The sequence below is a fragment of the Anser anser genome (genome assembly GCF_964211835.1).
Source record: "Anser anser genome assembly, chromosome: 1".
Lineage (NCBI taxonomy): Eukaryota > Metazoa > Chordata > Aves > Anseriformes > Anatidae > Anser > Anser anser.
Window position 1 is genome coordinate 45,743,501 of NC_139720.1, and position 18,487 is coordinate 45,761,987.

Consider the following 18,487-nt stretch of genomic DNA (forward strand, 5'->3'; position numbering starts at 1 on the left):
AGATAAAGACAGTATGCAAAGTATTTTTAAACTGTGAAAGTTGCTATAAACATCTTAATGTTGAAGGAACCAGAAAGGTTGATCAAAAATAGTTTTATTGTCATTTACACGGCCACATATCGTAAACTTAGTGGTCACCTCCATTTATTCTTGCCTATTAACAGAAGGAGTGGGAGCTGTCCCTTCTCTTAAAATCCACAGAGGGAGTTTATGTTCGGGGACATATAATTTCTTTACAAACCATACACAGCACCCCAACTGATGTTTATAATACTTAGAGATGACAGCAGGCTGATAAGCCATGCAGCTGTGTAAAAAAGGCTCTTATTTTAGCCAGAGTTTTTAAATTATGTTTGACTGTGTGGGTTGATACAGCGTAGTGAACTAAAATTGGGAGTTTGCTATTTTCTTTGGAAGGACTTGATGAAGTCCTGGTCACACCTCTTTTGATGTAGCCCAGGATGCAGTTGGCCTTCTGTGTTGTAAGTGCGCACTGCTGGCTCATGTTGAGCCTTTTGAACACCAGAACCCCCAAGTTTTTTCTCTCCATGATGAAGCTTTCTACATGTGTAGTGTAAGGGCAGAAGTTCCCAAACTGTAATCTGCATCGCATTTGTAGTAGTAAACCTGCGCTGAACAAAGATAGCAGCTCTCACCTCACGGTGGACACACCTATACGATCAATAGGATAACTTCTATACAGGCAGTTACAACTAAACAGTTCCCAGGGGGGAATTGCTATTGCTCTGTCCCGGTTCCCAAACCTGCACTTCCCAGTACACTTCCCTACACTCCCAAGCAACTGCAGAAAGCCATCCAGCTCTGGGACTTACACTTTGCCTCAGGCTTGAGAGACCAGGCAGATCGAACAGGGAGCACAGGCTGGGGTGTGCCTTGTACATGCAATGAGAGGATACTGGAGCCCTACCAGAAGATGAAGGAGTTGTAGAGATCATGGAGCTGAAGAGAATGCAAAAGATGAACAATTGTCCAGAAACACTAGTTTAGGAGGAGGGTGAGGAAAATCAAGCAAGGAAGTGTAGTACAGGGCAACAGCAGACAGGAGTGTAGGACTGACATTACATTTGTTTTCTTTTCTTTAGGAACAAAGGAGAAAATGGCAAGATGCCTCTTGTGCGCACATACAGCTGGTGCAGAGTTGCTGCCATCAAGGATAAGACTCAAGAAAAGAGGGTCTGGGTACTCCTTTTTTACAGCAAGTAAAAGTCAAGTAATCATGGCAGCATGCAAAACCTACAAACAGGATAAAAGAAAGAGCTAAATCAAAAACGACCATGCTTGACAAACGCTAGAGAGGAAAAAGCAACAGAACTAATTGGTGGATACAGTTAGGAGTGTTATTGAAGAGATTACAGAGGAGAAAGGCCAGGCTCTAGACAAGCCCTTTCAACCCAAGTAACAAAGAACACTAAACCTGGGGCATTCCAGCACTTGCTCATACTTTGTCACACACCCAAATGCTTGAAATCTCTATGAGTATCAACTGCCCTGTACTATGTAAGCTAAAAAAAAAATTTTCTGGCCAGAGACAGAAGACAACCAGTGCGGTCATGGTGACCACCCACACTTGGAGAGAGGATACATCATTTTATTACCAGTGCTGTCACTTAGGTCAGAGATGGTAACATCCCAAACTTTGCGCTATAGGTTTGGAATAGTCTAGCTGGTGCTTGTGAGTCAACAGCCTCTCCTTCAGTTGACTGCTTCAGTCTGGATCTGGTTTGGCAGGATTTCCATTCTCTTTTATCTCACTTTCTTCTTTTTCTTCTTAATTATCTTGGTCAAGCCTTGATTTGGACAGGCTGCCCTTGACATTGTGGAACATCTGCCACCCCATTATGATCACCAACAACTGCAGAATTGTTTCCTGGAGAGTGTTTTTTGCTTTTCAACTTTGAAAAGCTTTGCTTTTCAACTTTTACTGAAGTGCTCAGTAAATTTGGATACAATGCTATTGCTATTCACTTTCATACTTTGTGGCATTAGCAAAACTACTTCTTTTTTTTAAATGTTTCAACAGAAAGCAAATAAACAGGAAATAACAGTAACTGACCTTTGCAGAGGGTTCCTTTGTCAATAGCTGCAAACAGACAACCTATAAAGCTTGTCACAGAGGGCAGGATGATTTCTTTGTCCATTGGTCTGTTCAAAACAAATGAAAAACCTTTAATCTCTGCGTTACACTTGCACCTAGACACACACGAAGGATTCCTTTAACATTATCTCACGTTAAATGACAGAGAGCTCATCCCAAGTTTGAAATCAGTAGCAAATATTTTTGCTATTTCTAATTCAGAAGTCCAACTCCTTCTACCATACAAGAGCACAGTAATTATTGAAAACACCACTGTCTAGAAGGGATGGTGTATAAATACAGAAACCAAAATGTATCCGGAACATCTCTAAATGCCAGCATACAAAATTTAAGGATCACATAATCAAGAAACTGATATTCTATTCCTGATTTTACTACTGACACAGTATTTCCACACAGATATTTTCCACCATTTTTCCCCAGTTTCTCCAAACTGGGGTTAGTAATTCTTGTGCTTCCCTTAGTAAATTGATTTCTGACAGATGGTGAACTAGACAGTACTACAGAACCACATGGCAGTAGTACTTTAGAATATCCCTTACCTAATATGTGGCAGTATAACCAAGGCAACCCAAGGCTGTGAAAGGTCAGTGATGTCTTCGTTCTCTGGTAACTGGATTAAAGACAGTACATGATCCAGCACTGGTACTTTTGCTTTTCCTCCTTGTCTTTTGCTTGTTTGTTGTCTTGTATTAGAGCTAAAAATAAAACCAAACTTTTTAGTAACCCACCACTGAATATCAGAGATCATTCCTTTTCCTCGCGTGATATCTAAATTGTGTTGATTACTTCTAACAAAAAGGACTAGGACAACCCAAGGGATTTTTTTTCGTTTTAATGTCCTCCACAGCACAAAATATCATCTATACAAATATAGGCGAAGGAGCACAAAACATGGCTCGTAATAAATGTCAGGTCTTAAACTACAAATAGTATTTCTAGATGGAAGGACTCTAGTTCTCAGGTGGACACCCTCACAACTAAGAATGTGAGGAGCACCTGAGATTTGTCTCTGTGATTGTCAGCATGATTACTGTTTATTAACAACCTAAGTATTAGCAAAGACTAATGGATGACACAAAATAACCTGATAGGCAACAGTCTAGCAAATCTATGGAATCACAGGCTGAGCCCAAATCAAAAGTCCTATCTTCAGGCAGAAAGGGTTAACATCATACTGGAACATATCAACAGGAGTACTTTACACCCCATGGGCAGCACTCTTTCTATTACACCCAGCACTTGTAAGACCAAAGTTGGAAAGCTCCATAAGCTCCACCTTTCAAGAAAGAAGCTAACAGAAAGATACCATCAAGAATGAGTAGAGGTTTAAGAAACAAGATTTATGAGAGAATCATCAAGGAATTAGGATGAAATGAATACTTTCAATGCTTTTGATAATCAAAGTCTGTTATTTGTAAAAGCTGGATGCAAAAAGGAAGAAGTAATCTGTTCTGTGTTCCCTGCAGATAAGATAAACAGCAATGGATTTAATCTGCAGCAAAGAAAATTTAGCTCAGACAGCAAAAAAAAAAAAAAAAAGTCTAATTATAAATACAGCTAAGCAGTGAAATGGTCTGCAGGGGCAGCTTGGGAATATACAGGATGGGAGCATTTAAGAACAATTTGGTAAAACATCTTTCAGTACTGGTTCAGGATTTGCTAATTCCATCTTGGGTCATGCAACTCTTGAGATGTCTTCCACCCCTAAATTCTACCACTGACATTGCAGGAGCAATGTCGTCTAAACTATATGCTCCACATCACTGAAAGTAAATAAATAAATCAACAAATACAACAAGAAAATAAAAGCAAACTGGATTTTTTTTTTTGACTTACAACCTTGAACCTTGCCACCTCCATTCTATTAAAGTAGAAATACAAAGAAACCCACAGAGTGGACTGCTTTTAGGAAAGACAAAATCTTACATAAAAGACAGTACCAGTCACCGCTCTCTGCAGGCATAAGTTTTGATCTAGAGCGATTGGAACAATCACTATCAGTAGGTTTGCAACTGTCATTCTGTGCTTGACCATGGCCACTCAAATCTTTCCAAAGAGGTTTCAGAGGGAAAGCAAACACTTTGCTGCAGCCAACCCAGCTTTGCAACCAGAAGCAGTCAAGCTATGCCAGCATAGTGCTGTGCCTGGATTAATTACCACAGGTAATTAATACTGGGTACCCTCTGTTACCTAGCTGTGCTCTATACTACTTCCCAGCAAGCTCCAGACAAGATGCATGCATACATGGAAGAAAGATGAGGCACAGACAGGAGGTTACTCTTGATGAGAAGACTGCAGTGTTCACAATAAAGTTTAACTACCCAACATGTAGCATGCATTTTGGTGTAATGAATCCAAATCATGTCTACTGCATCACTCGCTAACTTTTTTGTTGTTTGGTTGTTTTGTTTTTTAAATAAAAGTGATAACCTTTCCAGAGCAGTATCTCTTCTCAAATCATCTCAGAAAGAAAAATGGGATCCCACTGTATCACTTTGCAGGCCTGCAGCCATGCAGACACATCTAGTGTTTGCTAAACTTGAGAAGTCTCACCTGATTGATGACTCAGTGAAAACGAGAGGATACTTTTCAAATGCCATTGAACCAATGGTAGGAGGCTCTGCTTTCACCAGAATGAGTTTAGCCAAAATTGCCATTGCCTCATCCTTTACAAGGGCATCTGTACCAGAGAAGCAATGCTCAATGTATTTTAGAAAGCATGGAAGAAAATGCTAAAGGGGAAAAAAAAAATCAAGGTTTAATAAGTCTTTGCCATCAAAACCACAAGGAACACATGAAGAAGCTACAGAGGAAGCCAAACACGCACAAATGAACTACCAACACACCAGATGTCTCGTCAGTTCTGGTGCCCTAAGTCACCAACACAGAGACACCTTGTCACCCCAGCCAGGACAGTGATTTGACAGAAAAATTCAGTCTGCCCAAAATCCAGTCTTATCAGGACTTTCCAGATCCCTGACTTTGCTTTCACATCCCACTCTTTTTTATTCGTATGATTCCTCCCAGATCACCAGTTCCGGGCTCGGTCTATCAGACATCCCTTACTCTTCATCTCCACTTACCTCCTCCAAAACTCCTTCTTCTCACCCTATCCATAACAATCCCACACCTTTACTTTTCAGCAGACAAACTTCTCTCTGTGAACTAACAGTCTCTCCAACCCTAAGAATCACTACCAAGTTCTAACACGATGGCATCATCAACCTCTTTCATTCCTTTCAGATCATACCAAAAGTTTAAATAAACATTATGTCCATACATTGAAATGATTCAGCATAGTACTCAGATAAATATACTATAGATTTCCCAATTGTAGAAGGACTTTCCTGCTCAGGTGTCCTCACCACAATGACATCTCACACCCCCTTTGGCAATAAAAATAAACAAAATGCACAAGAGCTTTCACCTACCCTCTCAAATTGCTTCATTGTAAACATTGTTTCAGAGAAGTCCAAAAGCAAGCGCCATTCAAATTCACTTGCGAATACCTGCAAGATGCAAATGAAGGGTTGACAGGAACACATTTACAAGAGACATTTTATACTTAAGTCTCCATTGCCCATGGGACGTATTTTCTGGTTTATCAACCAACCATGCTGTAACTCTCAGACACCCAGCCTCTCTGTTCACAGCTACCACGGTTTGTTATGCAGCCACACACAGCAGTATTGTTTCCAGTCACAGCTCAGGTACAGAAACAGCACAGCCCTTTCAACAACTCCTGTGGGATACAAACTGGCTCTGTGCAAAGAGAGTTTAGGTATCCCTTTAAAGTGATGTGGAAAACGTAAACTGAAGTTGTAGTACTGTAGCACACATGCACTGTTAGAAAGAAGCTTAGGCCCAGAAGATCTTTGGGCTTTGCATTCTTCCTGTGTACCTCCCAGCACGCAGGACCATAGTTCTCGTACACACACACAACCATACCCAGCTGCACAAAGTTTACCACCTCGGGGGGGGGGGGGGGGGGAGCCAACCTTCATGCTTCTGAAAGAACCAAGACTGGAACAGTTCCTGACTGCACGTGGAATTGGTGCCTCTCAAGGCTGAGGCGTGCAACATAGAAATATGCACCCAGAACTCCTTTCCCAGACCCTTCAGGTTATAAGGACAGCTTTAAGCCTCCTCCAGCTTAACAGAAGCCCACACAAGTATAGTCAAATGTTTGAAGGATCCCATCTCCTGAGCAAAACTGGACTCATGCCACAGGCGGAACCGATCTTACTTCAGCACAAGCCAACACTGAGGTCCACGTGAAACGTTTTTAAAGAATTGTTAACAACCTTATTTTCCCGTTGCAAATCACTAAGTGTTCAGCAGCTTAGTAGAAAATGTACTTTTTCAACCAAGTCCAACTCACTGACTGGCTTCAAAATCTAGGAGAGAACATGTTCCCTCTCTGTTCTCCCTCCTTTCTCCACAGATTCTGTAGGTGTTCGAAGCAGGGCCTGTTTTTCATTGCAAATATGTCTGCCCTAGTAGCAGCATTATAGCATGCTGACAGACTGTGCAAGACTCTCAAGGAGTCCTAAGACCACAGCAGGCATTATTTTAGGCATTTTACAGCTTCCCTCTTATCAGTGCAAAAAACCGAAAGGGAACCTTATAGTCTGTTGCCCAGAAGTGGAATGTCCTGAAATCATGCTGCTGTAGGGAACTTGGACTCTGGGATTTCTCCTGTAAGAAGTCGTCTTTGTTACCTTCTCAATAGCTTCCTTGGTCAAAGAATCAGGCAAGAAAACATTCTCGGCCAGTAGTAACGCAGAAATTGCATTCAGCAGGGTCTTGCAGCAAGATGGCAAGAGATCTGATGTTTGTAACATTTTTATTAAAACCTGAAACAAAAGAGAGAACTGATATTTGTGTATTAAGACACGGTGATTGTCTGGTCTGAATGACCTACGTGGTCTCTGGAAGAGGAGGACATGGTGTTCTAAGCTTCAGCCCACAGAAATGAACCCTACTTGTCCTATCAAAATTTGAAGGCATTAAATCTGTATTTGAACCCACAGGGTGAATCTGGTGGATATGCACCACCATAGATGCGGGTCTCGCTCTCCTCCACGGTAGCAGAAATTACAGCACAGCACAGCCTCTATGCTCACCTCATCATCTCTCTTTTCCCCTTGCTTATTTGAAGGACTACACAAGCATTACACGATAATGGAAAACTTTCATGGGACTGGAGAGGTAGCAATACTCCCAGTAAATCTCTCTGTTCACTTGACTCAAATCGTGAAACTATTAATGCAGCAGGAACGTTTCAGGATGCTGCAGCTGACCATACCTCTTCCAGGTTCAATTGATACTTCTTTGGCAAGCCATGCAAAGTGATGGTTTGACCTACCTGACAGACCTCTTCAGGCAGTGAGACTTTGGATCCATTTGCGTGTTCCAATAGGATCAGATATGCTTGCAGAATCCTTTCCATCTGCTCTGATGCCATACTGCAGTTGGCCTTAGTTATTTTGCTTTGCAAGTCTAAGAGTGACTCCTGTTTAAAAAAAAAAAAAGAAAACAAAATGATTCAGAGAAATGATCAGACACTGTTTCAATTATTGCTATTTGAAAACCATTCTAAAGTATCAACATTTCATCAGCCCAACAAACTATTGCTGACTCCCTCACTCATGTCCAAAAAACTAAACCTTCCAGAAATACCACAGGATTCCCGTTTTGTAAAAACAAGCATTCTGGATTCCTTGGACAGAAACACAAATACCTGCCAAGATAAGGTCAAAAAATTACAAACCAAACAGGGAAGAGGAAGAGAAAGAGAAAGATGACTCATCTCCAAACCCACGGTGGTATGGAAGCACCCAGCTTCCACTGGAGATCACCAGAATTTAAGTGCTTTCATACTTTAGCATCCTTATGCTAACATGAATTCTGAGAGGCTACTCATATAATCTACATTACGTAGATAATGGAGCTGCCCTGGATCACTCTCATCCGTGTCTCTTTCTGTCAAGAGAATGTAAAATCCTATCCTTGGTCCTATAAATTGAACCCAGTTTAGAGACCTATCATAGATATTGTCATCATTTTCCTCTGAGGACGATACTGAGCACAACTAACTAGCTCCCAAGGTAAAAAAACAAGCCTTATTAAATAGAATGAGAACTGTGTCATCAGTTCCTAAGATTTCATCACAACCGCAGGTGACAGATTTCCAGGATTACAAAACATCCAGTGACAAACAATTCTGTGTCTAATAAACAGTCAGACAGCAACTACTATCATATTGTGTGAGGTAGGAGGAACAGGATGGGATTTTCAGGGTAACTATGGACAGTCACAAGTAGAGAGTTCCCAGTACCACACAAACTGGACTATTTACCAAAATTGGAAGGACTGCCTTCAGTTAGGTTTGCATGACTACCATTTCTTCCAATATCCCATTTCACCCTTCTGAGAAGCAAAACTCACAAAATATGTTGTCAACTGCAAGCAGTTTCAAGATCCCTTCGCAAATCCCACTCCTTAGGAAGAGAACATCTAAACAGTTATCAGCTAAGTAAAAACTACTTGCTAAGCCCTTGCTCGTCGTTCAACATCACCCTGACTCAGCAGAGCACAGTCCATGGTACACAGCTCTACTCCTTCATACCTCAGGGTGTAACCACAGAGAAGCAACACGGGAACACCCAGACTGAAAACACCTGTGATTCACAACACTTGGCTCCGAGGCTTAAATGTGGCTCTCCAAGTTCAGCCCAAGTCTTTGATGTAAAGAGAGCTGCAGCAAAAGAGGCCTCCCCTTCACCATCGCAAAGTGGGTTTGGAACCACTAGTAGTTTGGAACCACTAGTATGTTTAGTTCAGTAGTATAAGAAAAGCTCTAACCCCAGCAAGGGGCCTGCAATATCTGTCTCTGCAAAGGCAGACCCTACAAACCCTCCTTGCCCAGATGTGCAACTGAGCTCCAAGTCTCACACAGTGGTTCCCTTATTAATCACTGGGTAGCACAGCCACCTGGTTCACTCTGAACTTGCAAAAGAAGAGCGGGATTTTTTTCTATACACATGACACTGTAGTTAATGTTTCCAAAGGACGTAAAACCCAGTTCTGGTCTAATAGGACAAAAATAGTTTTCTTGGTAAGTGTGCACAGCTTTTTTTCAGTCTCTCATGAACAGGAGAAAAAAAAGTAAATCAATGTACCTCCAGACACTTGAAAACAGTATCAAAATGCTCCTTATGGATATGCACCGCAGCTGATCTGATCATCTGCTCAAAGGCTTCTCCAACAGTTACCCATGGTAGTTCAATCTCCTCTTCAGTAACTGGCCCCAGCTTTACCAGAATTAACTTCACAGCCTGTACAATAAAAGAGCATATCATATCCTTACACTCAGAAAATAAATCCAGCAATTCTAAAGTTTGTTAGAGCAAGATACTATTAAAATATTTTAGTGATCTCAATTCTCTCTAGAACGATTAGTGGGAAAAAAAAAAAAAAGGCTATCACTTAAAATCTGAATTGTTTTTAGATTCATCTGGGGGGTATAAAATATGTATAGCGTTATCAAGCAGTACCATTTTAAGATATAGAAATATCATATAGGAATGACAAAAAACAACCTTCCCATCTCATAAAAGATTTTTAGACGGCAGCTTTCAGATCCTGTAAAATAATGAACAGCATGTTCATCACTAGGAATCTACTGAGAACAAGGCAACACTCAATGGTTTCACAAAGCGCTCCATTACAGCAACATTTACACCAGTTATCTTTTTTTCTTGTCTTTACCGTCTCTGCACAAGAATGGAACATGTTTCGAACACCCTTGCACATCTCAAAAAGTAGTTGTCCTACACCTTCCACCTTCTCAGGGTGCTTCCCCAGGTCACGGAACAGCAAATTGAAGAGGGCATTTTTATCAGAAACCTACAAAACACAAGGATAAAAAAAAGTCATCTCCTATTCAGAGTTGCCAGGTGAAAAGATGCAATAAATGGCTCCACAGCACCACATTATTCTTCTATAGTCCTATGCCTTTCCACATCAGTTCAAACTCACTATTTCTGCAACCACCACGGAAACTGTAAGAAAAAGTCAGTTGTTACAAGTCCCCTTGCCTAAATGAACATAGGCCTATTAAGGCCATTGCAGATGAAATACGTCCTTTTGATTACTCTTATGATTTTAGAGTTAAGCATGTGCATAAATGCACCACTAAATTGGTCCCAACTGAAACACAAAGGTCACTGCTCTGGCATGGAAAGAGACATGTATCAGCTGAAAGCAGAATGCAGTCATCCAGAACTATAAAAACACCTGGGAATACTGCAAATATTTCTGGCCTCAGATTCTGAAACCCTCTGTACCTGAGGACTTCACTCAAAGTTCAGCAACTTTGGAAAACAACTAAACAAATGTGCTTTATTAAGGTCTCTCAACTTAGGACAAGAATGGGGATACCCAGATTTGCTAGTCATTCTCAGGAATTCTGGCTTGTGTGTGTATTTTGACTGAAAAAAAAACAAACAAAAAACAAACACAAAAAACCAACAAGCCAACAACTACTACTAATTTTCCTTACTCCATGAAAAGCTGCTGTTTGGCCTTAACTGATCTGCCTGTGAACATTAAATAATCTGATTATTATTATATTATTATTATCTGATTAATCAGGAGTGCAAAAAGGTTGTCAAAAGAACTTGTTCTACAAAGGCTTTAAAGCATTATTGAAAAAGCCAGTGAGAAAATGTGCATTTACAAACCAAAGCCTCCCTTTTGCAAGACGGCCCATTTGGTTTAACTACTTTTAAAACAGAAAATGCTAAGGCCTCTATTTGCCACTGCTGATATGAAGTGCATGACATACTCAGCAAAACATTCACTGAAAATCACAACTTGAGGCATGTAGAATGTCAATTCAGGCCTTGTAAGCTCTCTTTTACAGAACGCTTATCACATATTGAAGCCAAGAGCCACCACGGAATGAAGCAAGGTACAAACACCTCACTTACCTTTCTCATTAGAAAGACAAAACTTTCAGCAGCAAAGTTTCTGATGTGAAGTTTGTGGTGAGCCAGCAGGGTGCTGTACAGGCTACAAAGACACACAATAATAATCTGTCTTAAAGGCAGTGCAAGAATTGCCATCCATTGTTTTAAAAAAATATGTCTGCAGTTCACATTGTCATGTCTTACAAACACCAAGAATCTGTCCTCCTAGAGAGGGCAAATACCTTCCTCAATTCCATTCCTTCCCATCCTCCCAGTGTAAAGAACAGTCTTGCAAAGAAGATAAAATGATAACACCAGGCACCTTAAGCTGCAGACTAGATACCTCAAACATCTCTGGATCCACACAGATCCAATTGCAGCCTCAAGATTTTCAACAGATACACTCAGCAGCACTAACTGAAAACAAAGTTGATTTAATATACCAGATTTCTACTTCAGCTGAGCCAACAAGCTCTCTTGTGCATGTAAATTTTCCAAAGATACAATTTAGAGGGGTGACATGTATTTGCAGTTCTCTGGTAAATATCAGTAATGGTTACAGGTGGCTCAGCACATGGTAAGTGCAGAGAGTGGTGCCTCAGATTCACAGCCAAACAGATGTTTTTGCAATATGCCTGACAAATTTTGCTGGGTTGGGGAAGAAATCTGTAACCCATCTTTTGCTCCATCTGTTCTAAATTGAAAGATGGAAGGCTTCTAGTAGGAAGCAACATGGACCCACCGACTATGACAAAAAGAAAAAAAAAAAAACTGCTACCAGAGTAGCATAAGATTGAACAAGCAGTCATAGTGGGTCAGACCACAGGTCCATCCAGCACAGTATTCAGTCTCTAGCAGCAGGCAGAAGCAGGTGCCTGGGAAAAGTTTAAAAACAGAGCAAGCACATACAAAAACAGCTTTTAGCCACCTGCAGCTCAAGGACTTCTCAAGCCAGAAGCGGTTCCTGTGCATTTGGAAATTCCCTCAACCTTGGTCAGTTTCCCTTTGAGCTTATGTCAGCCTTCTACATGCACAGCATCCTACGGCAAGGAGTTTCACAGCATACAGAACTCTGCACTGCTTGTCTGCTTTTTCACTAAACAGACAGGAAGAAGGGAAGCACATAAAGGGCTGCAACAGGAGCAACTAAAGACTCAAAGGAGTCCATTTAATGTCATTAACTCTAGGAGTCTGTAACTGGAAAAAACAGAAATGATACAAATATGACTGAGGTACTTGACAGGCATCCAAGAGACCTGTGTTGAATTTAGACTTGTTTTAACTGTTGTTGTCTTTCTGAGTTTTGTCTACCCAGCTGAGGTAGCTGCTTCCTCTCCTATCACCGCTTGCATCCACCACACCAGGAGAAAAGAGGGCCAAACATTCAACACTGCAGACCAACCCATACTGCTCCTCCAATACAGTGCCCGTGCAAGTCAGGAGGATCTCAAAGGAGCTGCATACGATAACACGGCTCACAGTCTGTTTCAGAAAGCAGAGAAAGCAGCCTAACAAAATACTGAAGCACTAAGCCAGATATTTGTCTGGAACTGGCATTCCTATAGCATTTAATAACTGCTGATCAAGGCAGACATTAAACACAGCCTTTACCTGTATATGTTACTTATGTCCTTCACCATCAATCTCCACAAGTATTTGTAGAGATAGGAAAGAGAGGTAAAAGCCCATTCCAGCAACTCTGTGTCCTGCGTATCCAGTAGATTGGTGATGGCCAGGAAGAAGTCATGGAAGTGTGGATAGAAATCAGCCTGGAGATCTCGAGCCAGTTGCACCACTAGACTGCGTTTCAGACAACAGAGTGTTAGTTTATTTTAAAATAAACAATAGGAGCCTAGACAAGCATTGCTTGCAATCTAGCACAATCTCTTTGAAAAGACAGCATCACTCTTGCTTCTCACTTTCATTTAAGGATCATCTATTAGGCAGCTGTGAATGACAAATTTGAAAATTCAAAATACTTCAAATAGGTAACATTAAACAAGATATAGACGATCAATGTCAATCAAAGCACATTAATTTCTGCCTGACACTTAGGAGGCACTCATGCTAATTTGCTTGCCTTGTCATAGTTTTTTTTTTTTTTTTTTTTTTTTAAAGACTCGGGACCATGAAGCTCTATAAGATAAATGCCAATTATCTAATCCCATTTTGGACATCTCATTGCTATACCTCTTTCCTCATGCACAATAAAGAAAAATAGCACTCACAACAGAACTTGAATTACTTACTTGTAATACCTTCAGATTTCTGACTACATTTTGTCAACAAATACTTACTCTAATAAGGGTTGATAGGCAAGACTGCCTTTGACTTGCAAATGTGTCTTCAAGCTCTGCACAACAGTACTCTGGTAATAGACCAGCTGGTTGAAGGACTGACATTTGTTGGCCACTTCTTTGTAGAACTGCACTGTTCAAAGCACAAAAAAGAAACCATGAAAACTCTAGTCCAGTTCCTGGTGAACATGAAGGATGCTAAAAGTTAATAGCTCTCCAGAGCCCAATACAAAACCCAATCAATGGAAAATCTCCCAGGTGGCTCTGGATGCAGAAGAAACGCATTTTTACAGTTTAGGGCAAACAGTGACAAATAAAAATTAGGTACCAAAATGTTGAGTAAGGTTCAGTTCCCTCCATTTCTGTAGTCCTTCAAAAAAGTAGGTTTCAACCTCCTGTCAAAATAAAGACAAAATAACAGTTTGTCAACTCCTGTGAAAACAGCCTGTAAAGATGAGAGGTTCAAGTGAAAAGAACTATCAAGTGCTTCAAATATTTTAAGAATATTTAAAAAAAATGTGATGACTTCATTTCAAAAGGTGCTGTGGAATTTGCCTGAAAATAAGACTTTTGTTTCTATATTCAAAAAACATTTGAAAATATTTTCTAGTGATAGGACTCATTTACATAATTGTTTTTTAGACTTCCATTGACTGGCCTTGATAATCTATGACGCTGAACCACAGACCACACTGCACAAACGCTCTGGGACTTCTTTTGGCATCATCACAGCTATTGAATGGGAAGTTCACAAAAACAATCCAGCAGGCCAGGAGGCTATAACCCGCTAAAGACTCCATTCACTGATGATCTACAGGACATGTGGATGATCTTTAAAGACATGCACATGCTGTGACTATTGCAACTACTCAGCATCCTTAAGTCTTTGCAGGGCTGGACTTAGAACTGCTGTCAGAGCCATGACTTCCATGCTCAGAGGCCCATGAGCTACATGGAAGCGATCAGGGTGACGCTGTCAAAGAGTCTCTATGGCAATACCGTTTAATATTTCAAAAAGAAATGGGGAACAAAGCAGGAAACGAGACTCCAGAAAAGGCAACTCTTCCATGAGCTTTCTTCTAATTTCCGGCCCCCAAGAGAAGTTTTTAAGTGAATATTTCAGGGAGTGCGTCTACTTGTGTTGTGATCTGAGATCCTCTTGCAGAACATGACTGCTGTCGCTTTTCTCACCTCAGCATAACTTCCAGTTCTGTCAATCCGATGAATAATATCAATATTAACATTACTTAAGCGCTCCGAAAAGGTCAGAAACTGTAAAACAAAAGGACATACATGTTTATGCTCTGTTCTGAAAAATTAGGAAGCCCTTCTTAATAGCACGCACACTACAAAGAACCTGCTTCTGGAGGTGGACCATCAGATCGCACCAATCAATCTGTAAATGGCTCAATCCCAATCTTAAGGCAAAAAAAGAGCTCACAGTACCAATAAAGGGAGGAGAGGCCGTTTGTAACCGAAGAGAGGAATTAAAAGCCCACCCCACAACACCTACAGCCACAGCGTGCTTCCTGTGCACCAAAGGGCGCAGGGAGCACTTCGGGTGTCCCCAAAACACGGCGCAAGGGATGCAGGAAAATCTACCCAAATGCCCATCAGTGGGTAAGGCTAAATTCAGCCGCCGCTCCCCCGTGTCCCCCCCAGCTCCGTGCAGGTGGCACCGCCGCCCCGTTACCAAACCCTAGCGACCCGGCGACGCGGGCGCTCACCCGGTGCGTGTTCCCCGACTTGGGGGCCGAGGGCTTGCCCGGCATGGTGGCGGCGGCCACACGTGCAGCACTACGCGCTGGGCGCCGCCATGCCGGCCGGGGCTGCCGGGAGCAGGGGGAGGAGAACGAGGAGGAGGAGGAGAAGGAGGAGGAAGCTGGCCCGCCGGCGGAAGGGGCGGGCGGCGGGGCTGGGGCTGGCTCCGGCCGGGGTTTGGCAGCGTCCCGCCCGTCCCGCAGCGGTGGGCGTCTCGCTGCCTTGGCCGGGACCTGCGTTTCCCGGAGGAGTCTGGCCCGAGCCTGTTTTTGGGAAATAGCGGCAGACTGTCACGGGCAGACAGCGATAGGGCAAGGGGGGGTGGTTTTAAACTAAAAGGGGAGATTAGATTAGATGTTAGGAAGAAATTCTTCACTGTAAGGGTGGTGAGGCACTGGAACAGGTTGCCCAGAGAAGCTGTGGATGCCTCATCACTGGAGGTGTTCAAGGCCAGGCTGGATGGGGCTTTGGGCAGCCTGACCCAGTGGAAGATGTCCTTAGGGGGATTGGGGTTAGATGATCTGTAAGGTCCCTTCTAACCCAAGCCATTCTATGAAAGCAGGGAGAAGCTTCTAGGTAGATGGACACAACTGCCAGCTAAGCAATGATGGCAGGGGATGAAATCACAGAATTGTAGGGGTTGGAAGGGACCTCAAGAGATCATTGCGTCCAACCCCCCTGCCAAAGCAGATTCCCTACAGCAGGTTGCTCAGGTAGGCGTCCAGACAGGCCTTGAGTATCTCCAGAGAAGGAGACTCCACAACCTCCTTGGGCGGCCTGTTCCAGTGCTCCGTCACCCTCACCATGAAGAAGTTCTTTCGCATGGTGGTGCGGAGCTTTCTGTGATCCATTTTGTGGCCATTGCCCCTTATCCTGTCCCCACAACCACTGAAAAGAGGTTGGCCATATCCCTCTGTCTCCCACACTTAAGGTATTTATAAACATTGATAAGATCCCCTCTCAGTCTTCTCAAGGCCGAACAGACCCAGGTCTCTCAGCCTTTCCTCATACGGAAGATGCTCCAGGCCCCGTACCACCTTTGTGGCCCTCCGCTGGACTCTTTCCAGGAGATCCCTGTCTTTGTAGCCGAGAGCCCAGAACTGGACACAGTACTCCAGCTGAGGCCTGACCAGGGCCTCACCTGGTCATCGCACAGCTATGCCCTGCTTTTAGTAGACTTTTTTCCAGAGCTCAAAGAAACAAAACAAAACCAACAAACATCCCAGGCAAAGTAAGTGCAAACTAATGCTTCGCAAATAACTATGGACTGACCATTGCATGCATGCTGCTGTGCTCACAGAAGTACCTGGGCCTGTGGGAGCTTCTGGCTGTGGTTGCAATTACGGAGGTAGAGAGTGTGGGCTAGGAAGATAAGAGGTGAACTGGAAGTTGGTTGAAGCTTTGGTTTGGGCAGATGCGTTATGAGCAGCCCCGAGCTGTGTGTGCCATCTCGTGAGGCAGCTGACAGGGCTGGGCAGTTTGCCTTTCCCTAGCCTGCCTGCCCTGCTTGTTAGAGGCAGCTCGAGGCCACCCTGACCAGCCAGGCATGCAGTTACTCCGCAAGCCACCAGGCTGGACTTGAGCATGGCTGAAGTGCACGTGGGGACCCACTGCTCTGAACAGACCTGACAGGTTAAGTGCTGCCAGGTGTATCAAGAAAAGCTGCCCAGGGGCAGCCAATAAGCTATTAACACAATAGCCATCTGGACAGGCAGGGGAGTGTGTTCACTTCAGCACCTGCTCCCAAAGAACCACAGGTTTTGGAGCTTGCTATTCTATGGGAATAAATAAACAAACAAACAAACAAACAAATAAATAAGGACTGCTGGCATTTGCATTGAGTCAGAAGAGAATGTCTAGGCACTGGAATTTGAGAAGTTTGGCTTTAATGCCTTCAGCCCAAATACCTCCATGGCAATGTGCAGCTATGAGCATGTGGAAAGGGCTAGATCCACAGAAGAGCTTAGTCACCAATATGCCACTGTTTATGTGTACAAATACCTCTCTGGCTATGGTTAGTAAATTCGTCTAATATACTCCTCATATATATATCGTGAGCTTGTGAAAAACAGTCCACAAGATCTTTTTCTTCTGTTACGAATAGCATCTTGTAGAGTTGTGCAAATTCCTGGGATGCTCCAAAATAATCCTGGGATGCTCCTGGGATGGCTCCAAAATCATCCAGGGGTAAGAATCAGCTCTAACACCCATGGAAAGCATGAGGGGGAAGAGCTCAGGTGTGCTTTGCCTGTTGCAGAAAAGGCAAATCACCAACAATAATAAAAGATAGTAGGGGAAGTTTTAAAAAGTTACAGATGTTATTTTATGTTTGTAGGCTGGCAACTTTGCAGAAGAATGAGCCTGGCTAGCCCTGCAACCACTGATGTGTGTGAGAGCTGCCTGAAGAACTGATAGACTGCAGTTCAGCCAGCACTGTGAATATAGCGCTTGGAGAGACATCTGAGTGAGCCTCTGGGGAGTAGCTCAGGTACCGAAACCAGTGTGGCCACAGCAGTAGGGCTGAAACTTCAGCTGGGAGGGTTCAGTGACACAGAAGATCCCTTGTCTGCTTCTGCATGAGCAACATCTAAATTAACAACATCCTGCCTACAAGAACTCCTCTCTGACTGCAGTGCCTCAGGCCTTAATCCTTTACACTTCCAGGAAGAGATGTGACTCTCCCACCTTTGGGCAGGCCCCGGCTCCAACACCCTGGGATTATATGGCAGGCCCAGCTGTCAAACAGTCTCTCCTTCAGAAAGCCATGCTAACGGCAAGCAGATGGCCTTCTGAAGAGTGATGGTTTATTGGTAGTAATACCTGCAGAGGCACGTAGTGGAAACTTCTAAAACAGCACGTGTGTGTCTATCAAAGTAGTCACCTATGCAGATCTAACTTCAATCACTTGCTGTGGGCTACAACCTGACAGTAATACATCAGCACTTCTGGAGCCCGTCTAAGATTCCTATTGTCTTCTCCATTCCTGGGCTTTTTAGTCCTGCTGTCCAAAATTTATTTGCTGGACTCAGCAAGAGCAAGAACCACTGTGTAGACCCAAAAGCATGTTTGTCCTCTGGAAATGTGTCTTACCTTGAGTCAGTGTTATGCTTTCCAGGTTGTTTTTTTGTGTTGTTTGTTTTTTCTTTTAAATCAGCACTGTCAATTTAGCATAATAATAGTAATTTGGATAAAATACATTAGTATTTTATACTCAGGCTGGTCTCACAGAACTCCTCTTGCACAGTTTGCAACATTTACAATGCACCTGTCTGTCTCTTTAGGCTCCCTTTTTATTCAGAGGAGATCTAGACACATTCTTGTGTTTAAATAATCCA

At 42.8% G+C, this 18,487-nt stretch overlaps 1 protein-coding gene across 1 annotated transcript in view; it reads right to left on the minus strand.

The window, feature by feature from the left end:
* Positions 1-15,276, minus strand: part of UTP20 (UTP20 small subunit processome component) — a 63,579-nt gene extending 48,303 nt beyond the window's left edge. The window contains exons 1-14 of the mRNA XM_083821201.1: positions 15,119-15,276; positions 14,583-14,663; positions 13,720-13,786; positions 13,392-13,524; positions 12,706-12,894; positions 11,116-11,197; positions 9,893-10,030; positions 9,304-9,459; positions 7,488-7,634; positions 6,841-6,975; positions 5,551-5,628; positions 4,673-4,851; positions 2,659-2,814; positions 2,075-2,163 (exon numbers count right to left, since the gene is read on the minus strand). Coding sequence (XP_083677327.1) covers positions 2,075-2,163; positions 2,659-2,814; positions 4,673-4,851; positions 5,551-5,628; positions 6,841-6,975; positions 7,488-7,634; positions 9,304-9,459; positions 9,893-10,030; positions 11,116-11,197; positions 12,706-12,894; positions 13,392-13,524; positions 13,720-13,786; positions 14,583-14,663; positions 15,119-15,163 — 1,675 coding nt within the window. The 5' untranslated portion in view covers positions 15,164-15,276. The remainder of the gene's footprint in view (positions 1-2,074; positions 2,164-2,658; positions 2,815-4,672; positions 4,852-5,550; positions 5,629-6,840; positions 6,976-7,487; positions 7,635-9,303; positions 9,460-9,892; positions 10,031-11,115; positions 11,198-12,705; positions 12,895-13,391; positions 13,525-13,719; positions 13,787-14,582; positions 14,664-15,118) is intronic.
* Positions 15,277-18,487: the final 3,211 nt, after the last annotated feature.